Source organism: Microtus oregoni, unplaced genomic scaffold (assembly GCF_018167655.1).
Source record: "Microtus oregoni isolate MIOR12 unplaced genomic scaffold, Mior012 000016F_ref0000370, whole genome shotgun sequence".
Taxonomy (NCBI): Eukaryota; Metazoa; Chordata; class Mammalia; order Rodentia; family Cricetidae; genus Microtus; species Microtus oregoni.
The window spans coordinates 7,830,001-7,850,000 of NW_024543075.1; the positions used below are offsets into that span (position 1 = coordinate 7,830,001).

A 20,000-nucleotide genomic window follows, 5' to 3' on the forward strand; every position below is an offset into this window, starting at 1 on the left:
GTGAAAAGTAGTAATTGTGAAGTGACAGAGGAAAATGAAGTTTTGAACCAAAAGGCAAAGTTCGCGGATGAAAAAACCGAACCCAATTAGCTGCTTATGGGGAATGGAAATACAAGGCGTTTGCTCTTCCATCTCCTTCAACAGCCTTTTGATTGACTCTGCTTAGATCTGTACGGCCAAGCAGATAAATCGACGTGGCACATGCACACGAAGCTTAATCATTTGTAATAGTCATATTTGCCCTGACACATAATTTGCTATATCAAGCCTTTTTTTTCTTACTCACTGGTATTCTGTGGCTCGGCCTTTGCTTTATACAACATTTAATAGTTTGCTTTAAACACATCAACATGCTGATCTATGATTGCCCTTTGCGTGTGCCTGGAGGAGCAGCATGCCCCTCCTCCCGGGGCTGCCAGTGGGACCTGAGGTGGGCTGCGTGGGCTCCTGATGTCAGGTCATATTCTAAGGTTTCCGTCCTCTGTCTTGTGTGAGCAGCCACTCCGTGCATCAAGGCCATCAGCCCCAGTGAAGGCTGGACCACGGGGGGCGCCACTGTGATCATCATTGGGGACAACTTCTTTGACGGTCTACAAGTTGTATTCGGAACCATGTTGGTGTGGAGCGAGGTAAGCCTGCAACAGTGGTGTGCCTTGAGCAGTCGCCTCCTCTGTGAATGGTTTCAGCAAGTCGTGTTTGGTGCAGGGACATGAGGCAGCTATTGCAAAGTTCCCTTTAGCTGTTTGTCTGTGGTGGGCTGTCCTGTGGGTGGGTTTGCCCCTCCCCCCCACAACCCTTGGGTTTAAACCCTGCCATAGGAGGTCCCCCAGTACCCTGGAACAATTAGTTCTAGAATTACTAGAAGCAGGTTTAAGGAGACATATGGTGGCGATTTTCATATGAATGATGCCCTGTGGCCTTTCCTGCAAACTAAAACCCTGGAACATTTGCTGATCTTTCCCTTAAAGAACCATAGGCCCAGAGTCTCTGGGTGACAGGAGGGAGCATTCCGAGACGATGGTCCAATTTGTGCTCATTTTGTAATTATATCCAACTGGCAAGTGTCTGCCTCTCAGGGCCTGCCCTGCTGAGCGCTTGTTCATGTGTGGTTTCCGTAGCTGATAACCCCCCACGCCATCCGAGTGCAGACACCTCCGCGGCACATCCCTGGTGTTGTGGAAGTCACCCTCTCCTACAAGTCCAAGCAGTTCTGCAAAGGTGCTCCTGGGCGCTTTGTCTACACCGGTGAGTACGCAGCTCCAGCCTCCGTGGGGCAGCGGTGGGTGCTCCTTCTAAGCAGAGCCTCGTGGGGTGGTCTTCAGGGGCCCCAAGGGAGGCAGAAGCGAGGCATGGCATGCTGTTGAGTTTGATCAGGTGTATGTTCCCGTCTGCATCTGAGACAGCTCACGACGGCTGGGCAGATGCAGCCCTGTGACCTTGGCATTTCCTCCTGTCCAAAGGCCTTTGCCTCTTGCCAACAGAGCAGAGTGGTGCCTGGAGGGAGAGTTCTTGGTAGCTGCCGCAGCTTCCACCTTCCATGGGAGTGGCTGCCTCATGCCCGGCTGCTTACAAGGCCTTGTGCCCACCCACTTGTCAATCAGGGTCAGGCTCATCACTGCTTTTCAGTTGCTCGAGCTGTGACTGGGAAGGAGAAGTCTTAGCCTGTCACCTATCCAGAGGAAGCCAGGGGTCTTAGCCCCTGCAGGGTGCTATTACTTGCAGGGGATCTACATTCCGGAGAGCATACATATATGTAGTAAGTATATAGCCCGAGCCCCAGTGGATAGGCTGGGTGGCTTTTGTGACTGACTTCCCGTAAGTGGTATATCAGAGGTGTTTATATGCTGCTTTGCCCACACAAGTGCATAATTGACATGATTTGCTGGAGATTGCCATGGAGAAATGCCGCAAATAAACTTCACCTTCAGGAAGGCCTGTCTGCATTTTGGCTTTTACTCTCCCTTGGCTCCACAAGCTGTAAGGCATGAGGAATGATTTTGATGCAGGACAAGACCTGCTGAAGCCCAGCGAAGGTGGGCGGGATGGACCCTTGCTGATTATCTGTGGATGTGTAGTGACTGGGTGTCTTCCACACTGTAGTGCTTAGAGCCCTGGGCTTGATCAGTCTTTTACCAATTGAAGGTGCTCTGGAGCTGAGCTGGTATCCCACTGGGTGCTACCCTCTGTTCTGGCCAGCAGACAGGTTACACGGAGGGTTCTGAGGCCCTTCCTTCCACATTGAAGTTCCTGGAGATCGTGGAAGTGGCAACATCTTTCCTCTTTTAGGAAGTACTGAAAGAGCAGAGTGGCAACATACAGACTCCCTGTTCCTCAGCAGATCCACTGCCACCCAAGGCAGGGCTTGGATCCTTATCCTAGAGGCATCTAGCTCCTGACAACCCAGCACCCCTAACTGGTCAATGGGGGGCACCAGGATCTTTAGAACTGAAGGATACAGGGGAGTGGGCATAGCAAAAAGTTGACGTACCCATCTACTTCGGGGTGCTGAATATTCTTGGCCTCAAGTTGAGAGGTTGAGAGAGAAGAGTTCCTCTAGATTTTGAATCCCCCAGTGTATAAAAAATAAAAGCGTGTCAAAACAAAATGATAAAAAAAATTGGGACATCTTTTAAAGGCTATGTGCAAGTTGTTCTCCAAATTACAATAGTTCTGCTTATTTCTGACTTTTTTGGTGGTGGGAAGATGTGCCCACCTCTTCATTACCAGTATGTATTTTTTTTATTTTCAGTATAGCATTCAGTAAATGCGCAGTTCTACGCTCTATTATCTACGTGCAGTATTATGAAATGGACTTCAGACTCAATAGTTTTTCTAAGTGCTCTGCACATAGTTAAGGTAGGCTGCACTCAGTGATGTGCAGTGCATTGCATTAGATGGCTATTCGCATTCAACTTTAGATTTTTTCAATTTACAGTATTAAATATTAACCCATAGTCAATTCAGGAACATCTACTTACTCCTTCCCGCTCAGCGAAGGACACCCACACTGGATGTCCCGTTCCTGGGGAGGTCAGAAGTTGGAATCTTGTCTTGGACCTGGTTGGTCATCCCCAGTATCTTTGCCTTGGGGTCATGTGTACGAATGAGCTACAGCTACCCCTCCCCCCCCCACATTCAATATAGCTCCTCAAGGCAGCTGTTGGTGTACAGTACCACACGGCAGGAACGGCAGGCTGTAGGGGCAGCAGGTCCTATGCAAACACAGAGGATATTTGGTTAGATAGCTCGGTGTGTCCCAGGGTGCTGGCTGTGGGACCATGTGAACTTGAACTTCTCCAAGTTCAATTTTCTCTCCTCTTTCCCTCATGGGGCTGTGGCAAGGATCAAGGACAACTTAAAGCATCTGACATACAGAGGGCACTTAGCAAATAGTACCCGCTGTGGAGAGCCACTGACATCTTAGACTTCGACTAGGGTTTGTGGGAGCCTTGTTTATGTCTCGAGTCCCATGGATGCAGAGATGGCGTGCGCTTGCTCTTAGACCGACACTGGGCTGTGGGAGACATGTCAGGGCTGGGTGTACTGAGTGAGTTCCTGTGCTGCTCGTGTGGCCTGGCTTGGCCGGTGGCACCCAAGTGAGCCTGTGGCCACAGTTGGCAAGCCTGGCCTGCTCCTCCCAAGCAGGTCTTCCTTGTTCTCAAGTTATGTCGTTAGGGGGTCCTGCTGCGTTATTTGGGGGCTATGCTAGGCAATCCTTCCCCCAGTCTTTATATTCTTGGGCTTTTTGTCTGAATGTTGAAGACGGCCGCTTTTAGAAGTGGGGACATTCCTTTTCCTGCAGATGGGTCCTGGTTTGAACACTTGTGAATAAATGCAGCTGTGCAGGGTGGGAGGAGCTGTTTGTTATTGACTGGCAGGGGTCACATGGTAGCATCCCCAGTTACTGGTTCTCTGGGGTGGGTGGGTGGGGAAGGGCACTCTCTCGGAGGCTCCTTGCTCTCTGGCCAAGTGGAATGCTCTCCTGGACCAGTGTCCATTGCCTCCCAAAGGAGAGCAGCGTCTCCCGAGCTTGTGAGAGCCACATGAACTTTTCTCGAGAGTCACTGTCCATTATGCATGGTTACGTCTACTTTCAAGCTGATTGGACTTGTTAGCCCCCAAGACTCAGGGCCTGCTTTCCTGGGGTTGGGGGTTTCCTGCTTCCCCATGTGTGGGTATTTGCAGTGAGGCTATGCAAGCTTAGCCCTTCCTAGTAGTGTGTGTGTGTGTGTGTGTGTGTGTGTGTGTGTGTGTGTGTGTCTGGGATCATTACCGGGAATATACATTTCACATGTGTGTAAGGGATATAGGATTCTATATTCTCAGGGAGCTGAGGAGAGGTGGGGTCATAACCTGTCTGGCCTGGAAGCTTCTGTCTGATTTGCATTGCCCTGAAATTGATGGGGACAATGAGGTAATCACAGGGACTCACTCTCCCCAAATGAAAACTGAGCCAGCCACTCTGGATGTCACAACATGGGCGCCGTCCCCTGGGCATCTGGTTCCCATCAGTGTGCCCAGGCCCCGGAGGCTGCTGGGACACCTTCACATTTAACCTTCCCGGCATGAGGCCAGCTGTGGGGCCGCAGGGCCACTGGATAATGAACCTGGGCTTGGAGGAGGGGCTGCCACCAGCCTGCCAGAGCCTGGGAGGGACTTGGCAGAGGTCTAAATGAGCTGTTTACAGTGACCTGAGAAACACCAGATTTTTCAAAACCAGACCCTATTAGTCAACCCAGAGTGGTCGTGCTCAGCCTCTGCCCCCGGAAAGGGAAGGTTGGTCAGGCCCCATCCATCCAGCCCCTTGGCTGCTGTTCACAGTCCCTCTCAAGTCGCAATTACCTTGGGAGGCTGTGGCGGTTCAGTTGATTAGCACGGTGAATTAAAAGAATGAGCCACAAATGACATGTCCAGCTCTTCCATAGGAGTTCTCTGTATTCCCAGCGAGCCTCGCCCCTGCTGTAAGAAGGTCAGAAATTAGAGAGAGAGAACAATTTTCGAGCGGCTAGCACTTAGGAGCAGAATTAACAATCACTGTGTATGTAATTGCCAGTTAATAGTAAATTGCCTTTAGACTGTAAAATGCAATATAAACTGGTGGGCACCTAAAATTAAATTAATGAGATATTTGCTGCATTTAAAAGCGAATAGTTCAAATTAATAACCAAGTGCAATGCTTGTTTTAATATTTGTCTAATAGCATACCATTGACTTGTTTAATAATAATTAAAACAGTCCTGGAATCACCTACCTGAGGAACTTACCATATAAGATAATCAAGCCGCTTTTGCTTTTATGATTTTGCCGGTGCAAATGCACCAAATTGTTAAGAGTAATAAGGGAAATTATTTTTTAATTACAAGAGAAACATTATGGCGTTACCTGATTAAGCTGGCCTAGAATTTTGTATGCTTCTAATTGAGATTATGTTCTCATGAAAACTCCTTTTGCAGACCTGTTTTCAAGTGTGAAGTGTGTGTGTGTGTGTGTGTGGTGTTTCCTTAAAACGGACATTTGGCAGAATGTTTCCTGATTAACAGAAGAATGGAGGTTGCTGGTGTGGCTTGGGCTTAAGCCTAGTTAGACTCCAGGAATGGGACTCGGGGGCTTCTTCTGTTGACCTCTTGCCCTGAAGTTTGATTGACCCACCCTCATTTTGGAGAATTCTTTTTTGCTCAATTAAAGAAATTATCACAAATTACTGGGAGTCAACATGTCGCCGGTAACAGACTGAGCCCAGTCACTCAACAAGATGTTGGCAGGCGGCATAGACACATCTAAAGTGGACGCGCGGCGGATACCTGGAAGGGTCCCAGGTCTGTGATGCGTTCATTGGCTGGGAACATTTTCATAAAGACTTGTGTGCATTTGTTGTCAGATTTGGGAGACCATCCTTCAGCCAGGAATTGCAAGCAGTTTGTGTTCTTTCTCATACAGTTTCTAGATTTTTCTTTTTTTTATAAAGATGTCAGGTTGTGCCTTAAAAGTGGCTCCATATTGAGGGGTGTCAGTTCTATCCTGCACCTGTCTGGAGATGGTTTCCTGCTGAGTCTCCTGGCTGGTCTCCACCTTCCATCCCATTTTCTCTTACCTGGGAAAAGCCCTTGTGTTTCTGTCATGTGGAAAGGTTACTTGTGAATATTTAGACATGGTTCTGTCTAAACCATAGGATCCAAACACTCTTAACCACAGCTAGCCAGTTCTGGTTTCTTTTCTCTCAGCCAGCCCTGTGGTTCCACCAACAAATCACTTGTATCTGTAGAACAAGTGATTTTAATTGGCCGCCCACAAATTTGTATCGTTTGCACTCTGCTAAACTGAACGTTAAGCACAAACTGCCCAATTGTTTCAGCCCTAAAGCTCTGAGCCACCAATGCACACAATCCAGGAACACATTCTATCCTGCTGGCTCCCAGCATGTAGGGATCGTGACCCAAAGTCTTCAGTGACTCCATCCTCCCCTGGCAAGGCAGCCAGTGGCACACTTCTTCCCCTTCCTGTCTTCACTAAGTATGCTATGATCATACCTTTACACCCACGATGGTGGTTTCGTTGTCACCAGGTCTCAGGTGTTTTAGGAAGACTGTTCTCTTCACAGCCACGTACCCCGGTACTGGGTACCCTTGGGTTCTTATGTCAAGTTACTATACTTGAAGGGTAGCATGGGGCTGGGCTGTCAGCTCAGACCACCTTCAGGCTCCCAACTATTCCATGACTCAGACAATGCCATCTTCCTCCCATCTTCTTCCCATCATCCTCCTTTCCCTGCTCTTGCTTTTTGTGACATGTTACGAGTGGATGGCAGAGGGTGGTAGTTTCTGGTTTTGTTTTTCACAAGGACTAGCTGGTAAGCGTCCTGCCTCAGCCCCTTCCCAAGGAAGTGGGGACTGATGGCAGTGGCTAGTCCCATAGGTAGACCCTCAGGCTAGGAGGTAGCATTCACCAGGTGACCTCCCTTGGGTGGCACACTGCACTGCCTGAGCCACAATCAGTGATGCTGCTGTCTGCCAGGTGGGTGCTGGGAGTACGGCCGGAGAACGTATCCCTTTAAAGAGGGTTGTGTGAAGGCTCCCTGTCCCTGTGGTCTCCTCTTTCCTGTCTCGAAGGAGGGCAGGAGAATGAGGCACAGCACAAGTAGACAATTTGTCCTAATCAGTGACACCCATTTACCAGAATTGCTTAAAATGAACTATACCTCATACAGAAATCGCACATTTAGAGACTTCCATTCATCATGTGAAAATTGAGGGCCAGTAAACTTTTCTGCCCCTCCAGTGGGATCATAGGCATGCATCAAAATGTTAAAAATGATTGGTGAGACGGAGCTGTCACCCATTTATCAAGGAAAAGAACATTATTTGCTAATTTCCCAAGCAGGCTGGTGACAGGGTGCTTCGTCTTTAGACCCACGGTGACCAGCGTGGCCTTTTTGTTATTAGTACAAGTCAAGTGCTTTTGGGCTGTTGCTAAGAAGACACATTTGTCTGTCATCACGGGGGCTTTGGTCGCTTTCCAACTGGCTGTGACCAGGTCTGCTCCATGTGCCCGATTGGCTGTGTATGTTGGGGCTATGTGAACCCAAGAGGGGAGACGGACTGATAAATCACAAAGTTTCCCTACCAAGGTGAAGGTATTGACTTCGCAGCCCACCTGACAAGACGTGGCTTCCAGGAGACGGCCATTCGTCTTACCCAAAGGACAAAAGGGTCATTGGCTTCACTTAGGATAGGCAAGATGTGGATGGTAGAGACAGGCCCTACTTCTCTGTCTTTGACACAGGCAGGGTCCCTGTTTCTTACCCTACCTCCCTGGAAGTGCTGTCTAGGGGAGTTTTATTTCCAGTTCTGGCTGGGAAAGATCCATATTTGAAAACACCCTTAGAAAGACATTGGGGGTGGTGGAGTGTGTGTGGGGAGGACAAGCTAATGGCCATTTAAAAGCACAGCACAATGAAAGTGACCAAGTGAAGAACAGGCAAAGCAATGGAATAAGGAGGTGTAAGATAGGATGGCAGGTCACGCTAGTGAAACCGAAGCAGCATCTTGGTGGCGAACTTTAAAAGGAAGTGGTTCTGACTCTGCTGGGAAGGTGAGATAAACTGCCCACTGGTCCTCTGATGGGGACAAGGAGCATGACCTGGCCTCACTTCTTTGACTCATAACCTAGTGCTTGAGCTGCCTCCCACACAGTCCGTTCCCACATGCATGGTGTAGGGGCATGAGAAGGATATGGTCGGTGTTTCACTCTGGAATTTTCTGTGCAGGCTGTCTCCTGGGACAGCTGAACTGAGGTCCCTGTGTGTCTCCATAGAAATTTTATATTTCTAGAAACTCTTCGGTCTTGTCCATACCCAGTGGAGTAGACCAAGACTTGGGTTGCAAAAACAGCATGGGAAAAGATACATTCAAAGAATTGTTGCTTGGCTACCGGGCTTTTAAAATTAGTTGTAGAAAATTATCAGGATCCAACTTTCTTCCCGTTGTGTGATTTTTTTTTTTAAACTCAGTGACAACATGGAAGTCTGTGATGTGGGTTGTTGACCCTGGATAACTGCAAAGTTTCCTGGTACCCTGATGAGCTGATGGGATAATTGGTTTTGCAGGCGTGGACTGATGGAGTGGTGCATATCTGTTGAAGGAGCAATAGGGAGGGACTTAAAACACAAACTCCTTGGGGACCAGGAGCCACCATAGGTCTTGGTATACATTAGGTTCAGAGTACAGTTTTCATTGTTTGTTGTGTTTTTGATTTTGTTATAAAAACACAGCATTATTCTGGGGCCCATTTTCTTTCTCTCTAGTCACACTCTTTCCTGAAACATTGCTTATTATACTTCCACATATGAAAACCCTACTGCTAGGCAAGGAAGGGAGCCCTGAGATATCTGAGCCTTCGTAGGCCCAGGTCTGCATCCTGTGGCCGCAGAGAATTTGAAAGTCTGGAAGGCTATGAGGTTAGATTTGGGGGTTCTGCTAGAGTTCTGTTCCATCTTTTCACCCCCTCCCCTTTGTCTCTGACTGGCATCTCTCTTTTAGCCTCCATGGGGTGGAGAAGTGCTATGGCCTTTGTTCCTTGGTCCTGGCCAACATCTTGGCTCCATGTCAGTGTAGACGCCCTGATGTGTCAGTAATAGCCATTCATCACTTACCCCTTGGTGTTTTTCCTTTGATGACAGTACTCCCAACACAAAATCCTTTACAGAAGCTTAAGCCTATTAGCACTCGGGGGCACACACATCAAGGCTCCAGGCTCCTGTAGTGTGTTCATGACTGTGGCAGGTGGCTGCTGTGTGTGCCCTTGTCATCCAGCTGTGGTATATCCTAAGCCAGAGACCGAAGGATTTCCTTATGTGCTTCCCGTGGGTGGAAACAGCAGTCACTCCCCAAGTGAACTTAGCTTGCTTCTTGTTAGTGAGACCAGCCTGTGGCTAGCAGAGGCCACCGCCTCACAGGGCTCCCAGCCTTCCGGGAACTCTCTTCTGCCTTGATCAGAGCCCCAGGTTCTGTTTAGCCTTTGTCATGGCATCATTAGAGAAACTGGTCCTGCATCCACCCGTGGATGATGTACCTTGTCCATCTCTGCTCCTCAACCAGGAGCTTGGGAAAGTCGGATGATTGGGGTGGTCACCAAGGGAGCGTGATGTCAGTTTTAAACACAGTGTGGTGGTGAAGCCCAGGTCTCTGTGACTTGGGATTTGCCTTCTGGGGTCAGTGTTTATCTCATGCATATGAAGGCTGAGGTCTCAGTAGGGCATTGTGGGTGACTTGTGGGAAGGAAAATCAGTAGCTCTTTAGGTGCTCAAGAATGGGGGTGTCCATGTGAGGGGAAACACATCTTGACTTCTCAGCATTTAGTTCTTGCCAAGGGCAGTGACTCTCGTCTTTATCCTGGAAGCCTGCCTGGGATCTACGTGGCCCGTGACAGACATTCAGTGTGAACATTGCTACAGCCCCACTGATTCAGTCCTGTGGGAAAGGAACAGGTGGAGAGAGCAGTTAATAAAAACAGCCTTAATGCAAACAGGCTCTCAAGTCCCGTGTTCAGGGGAAAGACATAGCTCCCTGAGAACTTGCAGGTGGCAGAGCTGCGGGATTTTCTCCGCAAATGGCCCTGGAGACTGCGCCATGGGTGCTCAGCAAGGATGTGGAGGATTTCCAAGAAGAAGGTGACCCCCTCCTGGGTGACCAGGGAGAAAGTGGAGGACGTGGAAGCCATGAAAGCATAGGTGAGGAGCTATCTCCTCGGGTTACAAGACATGTAATCTCCAACATGTATGAGAGCAGAGCTTACTGACCCTCCCACTGCCTCTCCCCCTCTCCTTCCTCTGTCTCCCCTCCCCCTTATAATTCTTTGACAGTTTCACCTTGTATATTATATATTTTTGGTCATTTTCACACTCTATTTTCTTCTCCCATTCTTCGCTCCAACTGAAAGCCCAGGTTGGCTTTGAATGCCTGATCCTCCTGCCTCTGCCTCCCGAGAGCTGGGGTCACAGCATGCAGCACCATATCCGGCCGTCAGGGCTGCTTCGTGTGACGCATGTAGAAGGCAGCACCCGATGCACCATGTCTGCGCTTTCGAGGATTCCACGCTTATGCTAATCCTGGCCATGTCTTTAAAGGCTTTGCCTCCAAATAGGTCTTTCCTTCTGTGCTCAGCCTGAAAGACCCAGAATTAAGATGCCACTGGGAAGACTGAAAGGTAGACCATGTTGGGAAATTCTAAGTAGGAGGGCCTCAGTTGTCTTTTGACTTCCTCAGCCACCATGGGTATCTGCTCTCTCTAGAAGCCCTTGTACTGACTGCCAGGTAGCATGCAGAAGGACATTTTCTTCAGCACAGGCATACCCAGATTAAGTCCTTGACTACCATTCCCCCACCTACAGTTAGCATGTAAGTTAATGGGTTTCATTATGATATTTCTACACATTTATGATGTGCGATGGTTTGTTTTTCTCTCCTCCCTATCACTATTTCCTGTACCTCCCCTCTTCCCTTTGGACCTTTTCTGCCCCCTCAGAGTCTCCCTTCTACTTAAAAAAAAAAATCTAAATTTGCCTACGAGGAAAAGCATTCAGCATTCATCTGGGCCAGGCTTTTTTCCCTTAACATGGTGCTTTCCAGTTCTATCCATTTTCCTGCAAACATATGATTTCTGGGTTTTGTTTTATTTTGTTTTCCGTGTGTAAGACTCCATAGCGTATATATACTTCTTCTTCATCTCCTCAGTGATGGAGGAAGGTCATTGGTTAAATAAAAAGAAACTGCTTGGCTCTCATTGGTTAGAGATAGGTGGGAGGAATAAATAGAACAGAACGCTGGGAGGAAGAGGAAGTGAGCTCAGACTCCACAGCTCTCCTCTCGGGAGCAGACGCCTCAGAGAGATGCCATGCTCAGCTCTCCCGGGCAGACGCACGCCATGAAGCTCCGACCCAGGATGGACATAGGTTAGAATCTAACCGGTAAGACCGGTGCTCACAGATTATTAGAGATGGGTTGATCGGGATGTGAGAATTAGCCTGTAAGGGCTAGAGCTAAAGGGCCAAGCAGTGTTTAAATGAATACAGTTTGTGTGTTGTTATTTCTGGTGTAAAGCTAGCTGTGCGGGAGCCGGGCGGGACCACCCGTATTACTACACCTCAGCTGATGGATAGCTGGACTGGTTCTATCTCTGGGCTAGTGTGAATAGTGTGAGGGTCAGCGCAGGGGTGCCCCTGGAGACCTCACATCTGCTTCGATGCTTCTTTGGGTGTAGTTTACCTACTAAGAGAGTCAGCAGAAGCCTAGAACCTAAAGGCAGAAGGTTCTTTATATGCACAGTGTTATATACCCTTAGTCTAACTCAATTGTTTTATCCTTCATGGACTGTCGCTCTGTTCCACATTCTCATTCCTTATTTATTCTTCCTGTCCTTGGCTTTGGCAGCTACTGGTCTCATCCTCACCCCTGTCGATCGGCCTCTTCTGGTTGTTTGTCAAAAGCAGATCACATAATAGATGGCCTTTGGGGCTGACTTCTTTCGCTTATCACATGATGTTCTTAGGTTCCCCTTGGCACATGTCAGGATGACATTTCTTTACATGTCTGAGTAGTATTCCATTGTACCACATCTGCTTATGTGTTTGTAGGTTGATGGACATGTAGATATTAGGGGAAAGACTGCATGGATAGAAGACAAACAGCGTGTTCATCTTGTGTCTCAAAATGAGAGGTGCGTGGTAGCTTTGTCATGTAGACTGGTGTCTTCCAGAAACCTGGCCACCAGACCGTAGCACCTTTAAGCACCAGCTGTATGCACTGCTCGGAACAAGGCAGGCACATGGCATAGGGTCATCTTGAATGATCCTTACACTTTTGTAAGAAATAGGGGTTTTCACAAGGCCATGGGAGAAGGGCCACTTGGCTGCCAGGAGGGATCTTTGTTTTAAGCCATGGCCTAAGTACCTGCAGCCTAGGAGAGCTGGGTCCCAGAGCTTTCTGTACTATTCCCTCTACATGGAGATTTTCCTGCTGGTTTTAACTGTGTGTATCCATTGCCATTGGCCCTCCACAGAGTGTGTTTTCTGCTTGACTTTTAGGACCTCCCTCCTCCTCCCACGTAACCTTTGAGAGAATGAAGACACAGGGAACTTGCTTTCTTGAAGCAGGGGGTAACACGTGGGAGCTTATAGAGGTTGCATGATGTGGGGAGTGGTCTTCACTTATTGGTGTCGCCGTTTTGGACACACTTCTCTACCTAGGGAGCTGGGGAAATGCCAGGACAGCCTTGGAAAGTAGGGTGGTATGCCAGGAATAAGCAGCTCTTGGATCTTTATCTGTTGTGTATCCGAGCTGGGCCATCCTGAGATGGGCAGGCGTGGTGAGGAGAGCTCGGGCTCCAGGGTTGGGTTTTCTTTTTAGCTGCAGGGCTGGGCTTGGTTGGTGTAGTTCCCCCATGCCTATGCAAGCCACAATCCAGTGCATTCTTTGAGGAATGTAAACAAAAGTGTTTGAATGCAGTCCAACAGTTGTCAGCAAGGGTATTATTTTGGTAACAAGGAAGATGGGCTGCCCCCTTTTCTGCATTTGGTGTCACATCACAATGCTGCCATCCGCTGCCAGGCAGTGGTGAATGGAAGCGGGTCCCTGTGCAGGAGGCCCGGTTGGGCTGCCTGTATGAATACCAGAACAGCATTCCCTGTGTGAGCGGGGAGGCTCCAGATTCCAATTAGAAGTCAACTATGGTGCTTTTCTTATTCTGAGAAGACATGCTGATGGAACATGATAGGCTCTGTAGAAACAAATGGGAAACTGAGGCCAGCCCTATGTGGGCCTGGCACTGGGCATGCACCCTCCACAATGGCCCTGAGCAGACACCAGACAAGCCTAAGCCACTCAAGGGAAACATCAAATTTGGGGTTGACCTCCAGGCACAGAAGGGTGACCTTAGGTCTTCTTCCCTGTTTGTCCCTTGGCCAGGCCAGTACCCCAGTGAGTGATGCAGGAACCGCGTGGCCTTTGTGTTTCCTATGCACACCACAATGCCTGGCTCACCCTGCCGAGTTCTGTGATTGAAATTCATTGCCAAATTTATTGAGAAATTAATGAGAAAAGCTGCGAAGTATTGACTTTGAGAGGAAAACACAACTCATCTTGAATGAGGAGGAAAATGCAGCAATAATTTAGCCACTATTGATTTGGCCCTGTCCATGTATTGATCTTCATTTTACAATATTAATTTGCACCTGCAATCGGCTGCAAAGGGAACCGATTTCATTTTGTGGCCGCGTTAGTGTGCAAAGCGTTAGGTGTTCTTAAGCAGGGAGAGCCACACGTTGGGTTGGGAAGTCAGGTTTTCCCCCATTTCTGCTTGTTCCTGAAATAGACTAAAAATTAAAATTTTTGTCCAACAAAATATGAAAGCAAAAGCCCATGTAAACCGTGGCCCTCCTCCCTGCAGCCTGGCTGCTTCTCATCCACACTAGGAGCCGTCAGCTGCCTGTGACTCCAGCCACCCCTCATCATCATGCCCGGATCAGTTCAAAGTTCATGAAATTTCTATGAGCATTGATCTCGCCCCATTGATTTTTTTTTTTTTTTGCAGCAGATCTTTGAAATTTTAATTTCCCGAGCATCTGAATTTCTTATAGATGAAATGTGCTTGCAGGAGACAGTTGATGATAAAGTGGAGAACTTAGCATCATTTTAAAGCCTAAAAAAGGAGGGAGAGAGAAACCCAGGCATTTGGGGACTTTGTGTAGTGTTCTGAGCTGGAATAATGAAAGTGCTGTAGCCGGGAGGGGGGGACGTCCGGTGGGGGGGGGGCTAAAGTATCAATTTTGACTTCCGAAGCCACACATTTTTTAATGTAACTTCTTATACAGTCATTTTTGAAAGAAAAGCTATCTGGAGAAACAGCGGGGCCGAGCAGCATTCTTCACGGGGCAATCGTTTCTCTCAGCAGTCTTTATCACCTGGTCAAGCTCACCTAGTTACTTATCAGTGGGACATTTAATAACCTCAAGGTGATATAATTGCTATTGGCATTTTTCCCCCTTGGATTCGGCTGGTTAATGTGTAAACTACTTGTCAGCAAATAGCACTTTGTCACTAAAATCACCAACACCCTCTAGAGGAATGTCTTTGTATTGAGCAATTTAATTTTACTTTATTTAATTTTTACACATTACAACCTGTGTTCATTCAGGCACACTGACGGCTTCTAGTCTGTTGGGGCAGGGTCTGGGCATCCCTGTTAGTAAAATATACTATATCTTATTTAACAAACCCATTGCCTTAATTGAAGCACGTTCTTGTCCCTCGGAAAAGGAACTACAGATGTTCTTATTATGTAGTTATGTTGCTAATGTGAAAAACGGCCTCATTATGAGGATCTGTTTGTAGCAAGAAAATTACTGCATTATGACAAATGCATGATTGGGAAGTTACAGGAAGCCGATCATTATTGAAATGAAACTGGAGCTCACTTAATAGCTGCAGCCAGCAGCTGGAATGGAGCAAATGAATGTCTTCCTGTTGTTATTGTTGGAGTCAGGGTTTTTGGGCAGGAGACTCTGCTGTACTGCAACCTGCGGGCTGGCTTGGGCTTCCAGGGTGGAAAGGCAGTGCTCAGAGCAGCTGTTTCCTACCTGGGAGTCTCCCCCTCGTGTGTTTAAGGACACTGTTTTAAAGACACCACCGCTGCAGGAACAATTACTCCAGCAGTCCTTCAAGGCAGGCCACTGCTGGCAGCCCAATCCGGGTCTCTCTGGGACAGGGGAAGGTGGTCAGGAGGTTGTTGTCATAGTTAAACTTCATGGCTGTGGCCCCTCCTTCACGCAAGGTCCCTTCCACTCCTTCCAGGAAAGGGGCCCCTGGTCTGGGTGAGGGGTGTCCATAGCAACGTTTCCTACTCTTGTTGAGTTTCCCACCACTGGGAAGCAGGCACAATTGAGCCCTGAAAGCATAGTAGCTGCTCAGTTAATTTTGGGTGAGTGAATTAGGCTTCCAAACATTCATGGGGCTGAGTTTCATCCTGGCCCCAAGCAGCATTGTTTTTGATCTGCAGTGTTTTCCGTGTGTCATTCATGGTCAGGAGCATACCCCCTTACTCACATAAGTGAATGGGGTTTCCACACCAATGGATTAGCCTTTGAAGTCTGACGAAAGCCATTTACATTTTGGGATGTTGGAAAAGAGCACCGAACCCCGAGCAGGGATGGCTGACAAAGACAGTTCAGCCATCAACATGTAAACTCCAATGACTGATGTCACAAGAAAGAAAAACCCGGCCCTGCTGCCCATCGGTACGTTTCTAATTGCAGCAGGCCAGTTGGAGCTACTCTGGCCCCAGCTGCAGCTCAAAGCCTGATGCCATTTTCGGCTGCCACATTAGCTCTGGCAATCCCAACTTGAACCGACATCACAGACCGTTAAAATTTTATCAATTGCGCTATGATTAATCCCCCAGTACACGGGCATGACTTAAATATTTAGAACGCTTCTTCTGTTATGACTTCAATGCATGTAAAGTAACGAGATTAACTCCAGTACACTCAAATATATTTAAATATGCGTCCTTCCCGAGCTGCAGGCTATCCGGCGTGTGGAATCGAGTCTATGTGACCATGTCAGGCTCTATTTGTAGGGCCCACGCTGGAGACTGGCCTGCATATGATAGCCGGATATCTGGCCTTTCACAGGCTGCCTGATTGCTTGCCTCATTTGGCATGGAATGTGATTCCCGGCCATTCTAGCTTCTGATTCATTCAGGTTTTATTGCTGTGTAATTTTCTTATTCTAAAATAAAAGCTCTCCAACAAAAATTACTATGCATTAGGCCACAGTAGCCTACTCAAATGGATATTAATACAGTTTATCTCCAAAAGGACGAATAATGTATTTGAAACAGATAAAAGGCCCTCCACTAAATGAGGAATGTTAATATCTTATGGCACAGTTAATAAAGAGATATTTCACAGGGGAGATTTGTTTTATGACTTTTGATACAACAGCCTTGTAATCTGACATATCTTAACGATATAATTTCACACATACATTCATCGCCTACATGCAGCAGCCCATCTTAGCTAAATTTGAATTCAGGACAAATAATGGGTGCTAATTACTTCCGGAGGGGGGGATTTATTAGAAAGCTCATCCTCTCTTTTACAGGTTTGACAGAAATCCATGTGTTAGCTTACAGATACACTTTTGATAAACGTTACCATTTCATTCCCCTTCAGCAGAAAATAACATTTGTTTTTGTTGTGTTTAAGGCAGAGTTTAAATTAATTTAACCCAGTGACACATGTTCGGAGACTAAGCATGCTGCTAAATAATTCCTTGGAATAAATTGCTCGGGAACCAAATGCATTAATTTATGGCTTTGCTGATGCTGACAGATGTGAGGGGTGGGCCGGCAAATATTAACATAAAACAAATTTGCTTTATTCTTCTTCATATTTCTTCTTCCTCCCCGACTTGAGCTCACCCAGGGCTCCTTCTCTAATTATCCACGAGGTCAGTAAGCAAAATTGGGAAGAAGCTGAGAGATCAATACAAATTATCCCTGAGCAAACCAGTGCTGACAGTTTGAATTGCAGCATATGTTTACCCAAAATCAGGCAATTTATCTTAATATCAGCAAAGTAATGCAGTGCAGGTGAAAGGTCAGGCAATCTCTCCCCCTCATAATTACCCAGTTCTAAAACAGGAAAGTGGTATTGATTGGCCTGGCTCGGGGCTCTGTGACTGGACGTGCCAGTGCCTTGCCCTGGCTCGGCTGGGCTCTAGGCTGTAAACTCGACACGCTGAGGGTTTATTAGATGTGTGGGGAGCTCTCGCGCTCTCTCCTCCGGTTGCAGAATTGGCCAGTGAAGACTGAACCAGTCTTCAGCAGCCATGGGTATTGATGGGCTCTTTGAGGAGCTGAGGGCTGCCGACCAGGACAGGTCTTCAATGGGACCAGGCAATGCTCCCGGGGACCCAGAGGTACATGGGGAGACCCATCACCAGAGCAGGAACTCCCAGGACTTGCGAAGGTCTGCTGATGGTCCCCTGAACCAAAGAGGAGGCAGGTTCCAACAGTTCTGCTAACTAAACACGTTCGAGTTTCTATAGCCAGACCCCTGCGGGAGGGCCGTCTTCTGGTTGCAACAGCAACACTAGGCCTTTTGCTGTGTAACTCATCCAGTTTGGTGGGGATTGGCCCTGGCGCACTTTGGTACCCTGCCTGAACTTTCTTGATGTGCCACACCTACTTGCTTTGATGATGCCTATTGGTTTGAATCAAGATGAAAGAGGCCCTCGTAGCTATACTGCTTTCTATGACACATGGGTCATAGAAAAAGGATATCAGTTCAGCTGAAACACTAGAGAATGTATCTCCCAGAGTGAGTGTATGCTCATCACAAGTCATAAAGCTTCTGAGAGCTTGCATTAAAGCGCCTATCACCTGTCAGGAGCATTTGCATGAAATCAATAATGGCTGCCCATCTATCTTTTCTGCTCACCTTTCATCGGGCCGATTCATTAAGTCAAACAGTCGTGGTGATTAGCTGGCAGAGAGGAGAAACCTGACATGCTAGGAATGCACACTGGGCCACCCCTCCACCCCACCCCCGCCAAACATCCTGAGCAAGAAACATAATACTTCATCTTACCCTTTTTGGACCAAGTCGTTTGCTGGGCCTGGAGCCCATCCTCCCGGATGCCCGAACTGCATTTTTGCCTGACACCCTTGCCTGTGCTGAGGCAGAGACATGACAAATTGTCCCCCCAGTCAATGCTGACAGCTTCTGATGATTAATGGCCTGATTATGAAGTGGTTTTACACATATAGAATTTACATCACAGAGAGTTAGAAATTTTGCCATGTCACATACACCAAGGCATTTTGAAGGGTTTTACTATTTGCAAAGAAAAAAGAGGGCAAAATCCCAGCAAAAGCCATGTCATGTAAAATCAATACATCGGATCAATGCTTTATTAACAAGAAAATGTCTTACTTCACATTCCTGTGCGGACCTTTGTCTCCAGGATGTATGATGGAATGTCAAATCATATTGTGGTCCTCAACTTTCGGGCGCATTATTGAGTGTACGTGCAAGGCGTCCTGGGTTGCTTACAAGACGCACCGACAGCTCACACTCGAGGATAATGGTGACCAATTATTGTGGAGAGCACTTTCCGAGGCAGCCCCAAGCTTCCTCTTAGGAAGCTCTGGCCTTTTGTGTTCTCCCGCACTCCGCAGACCTGGGTGGCGTTAATCATCAAATTACTAACGAGTGATGGTTCAAATTGCGGGCGGAGTAATGAATAGACGGCGGCAGGTCTTATTAGTCTCCGAAAACCTCCTGATTTATGTCGCGCCGTGCACCGTGGAGTTACTCCACAGAAAACGATATCTACATGAAGAAATAATGTACTCTAATAAGTATTTTCATCTTAACTCGTGTCCCCGGGCCTCCGGGCTCAGTTTTTGTTGGAGTCAGGCAGAGCCGTAATAAAGCCCGATGGCTCCCTTATAAAGCTTGTTAAACACAGTGTGTGCAGTCGAATGGAGTCCCGGCTGTGATTCATGCACTGTACAGGGTGCATGTGCCTCTGATTTATGGCCATGCACAGTTCATAGTCAAAATTACAATTTGAGGGATAAAAAGATTAATTACTATTTGTGGCCGGCAATTTCGCGGGGCTGGTGGATTGCAGCTGTGGAATGATAGCGCTCTATATCAGTTTGTAGTCAGCACTCACAGATTATTAAAGCTTTGCAAGAGTAAGTGTTCCTCCTGCCTGCTCTGTGCTCAGGCAATATGCTAGACAAAAAAGGACCACAGGGATAAATCTGAGGCTAGCAATAGCTGGACATATGTCATAATTGCCAGTTTCCCATAAATCCCCGGCTGGTGAGGAACACACCGTGTGATGCAGACGCCGCATCATGGCTCTGGTGATGGCTATATATGGGCCCCAAGACCTGTCACTTCGGGACTGCACTGCCATTTTTTACAATATACTGAGCCACCCTTTGACTTTCTTCCAGTCTAATTATAGATGTGAAATAATCGTTGCTTTTATGTGCAAAAGAAAAGGTGGTGGTGGGGGGGAGTCCATTCCTTAAGGCAGAGCTACCAAGCGCGGGTGCCTGCCTGCAGGCACACCTTTGTGCAAGCATGCAGTGAGTGCACAATGGATGACGTCACGGTGACTGACTTGCTCTGTCTGTGTGCCCTCTTGCAGCCCTCAACGAGCCAACCATAGATTACGGCTTCCAGAGGTTGCAGAAAGTGATACCCAGACATCCAGGTGATCCCGAAAGGTTACCCAAGGTCAGTACGAGAACACATGATGCCCCCACACGGGACTGGTTCTGGTTTAGGGGTGGTGGATCTTCGGGAAGAGGAGTGCCAGACACCCCAAACCCTGTGTCCATGTCAAGGCCAACAGGTATGGAGAGCTTTCTGGCCCATGCCTGGCTACTTCAGAGGTTGGTGAAGGGTGAGAGACGGCGCATAGACT

General features: G+C 47.8%; 1 protein-coding gene across 14 annotated transcripts in view; it reads left to right on the plus strand.

Moving 5' to 3' along the window:
- Ebf3 (EBF transcription factor 3) overlaps positions 1-20,000 on the plus strand; it is a 116,124-nt gene that overhangs the window by 86,071 nt on the left and 10,053 nt on the right. For all 14 annotated transcript variants that reach the window (XM_041666395.1, XM_041666399.1, XM_041666396.1 and 11 more), the window contains 3 exons: positions 499-629; positions 1,119-1,245; positions 19,722-19,810. In XM_041666395.1, coding sequence (XP_041522329.1) covers positions 499-629; positions 1,119-1,245; positions 19,722-19,810 — 347 coding nt within the window. The remainder of the gene's footprint in view (positions 1-498; positions 630-1,118; positions 1,246-19,721; positions 19,811-20,000) is intronic.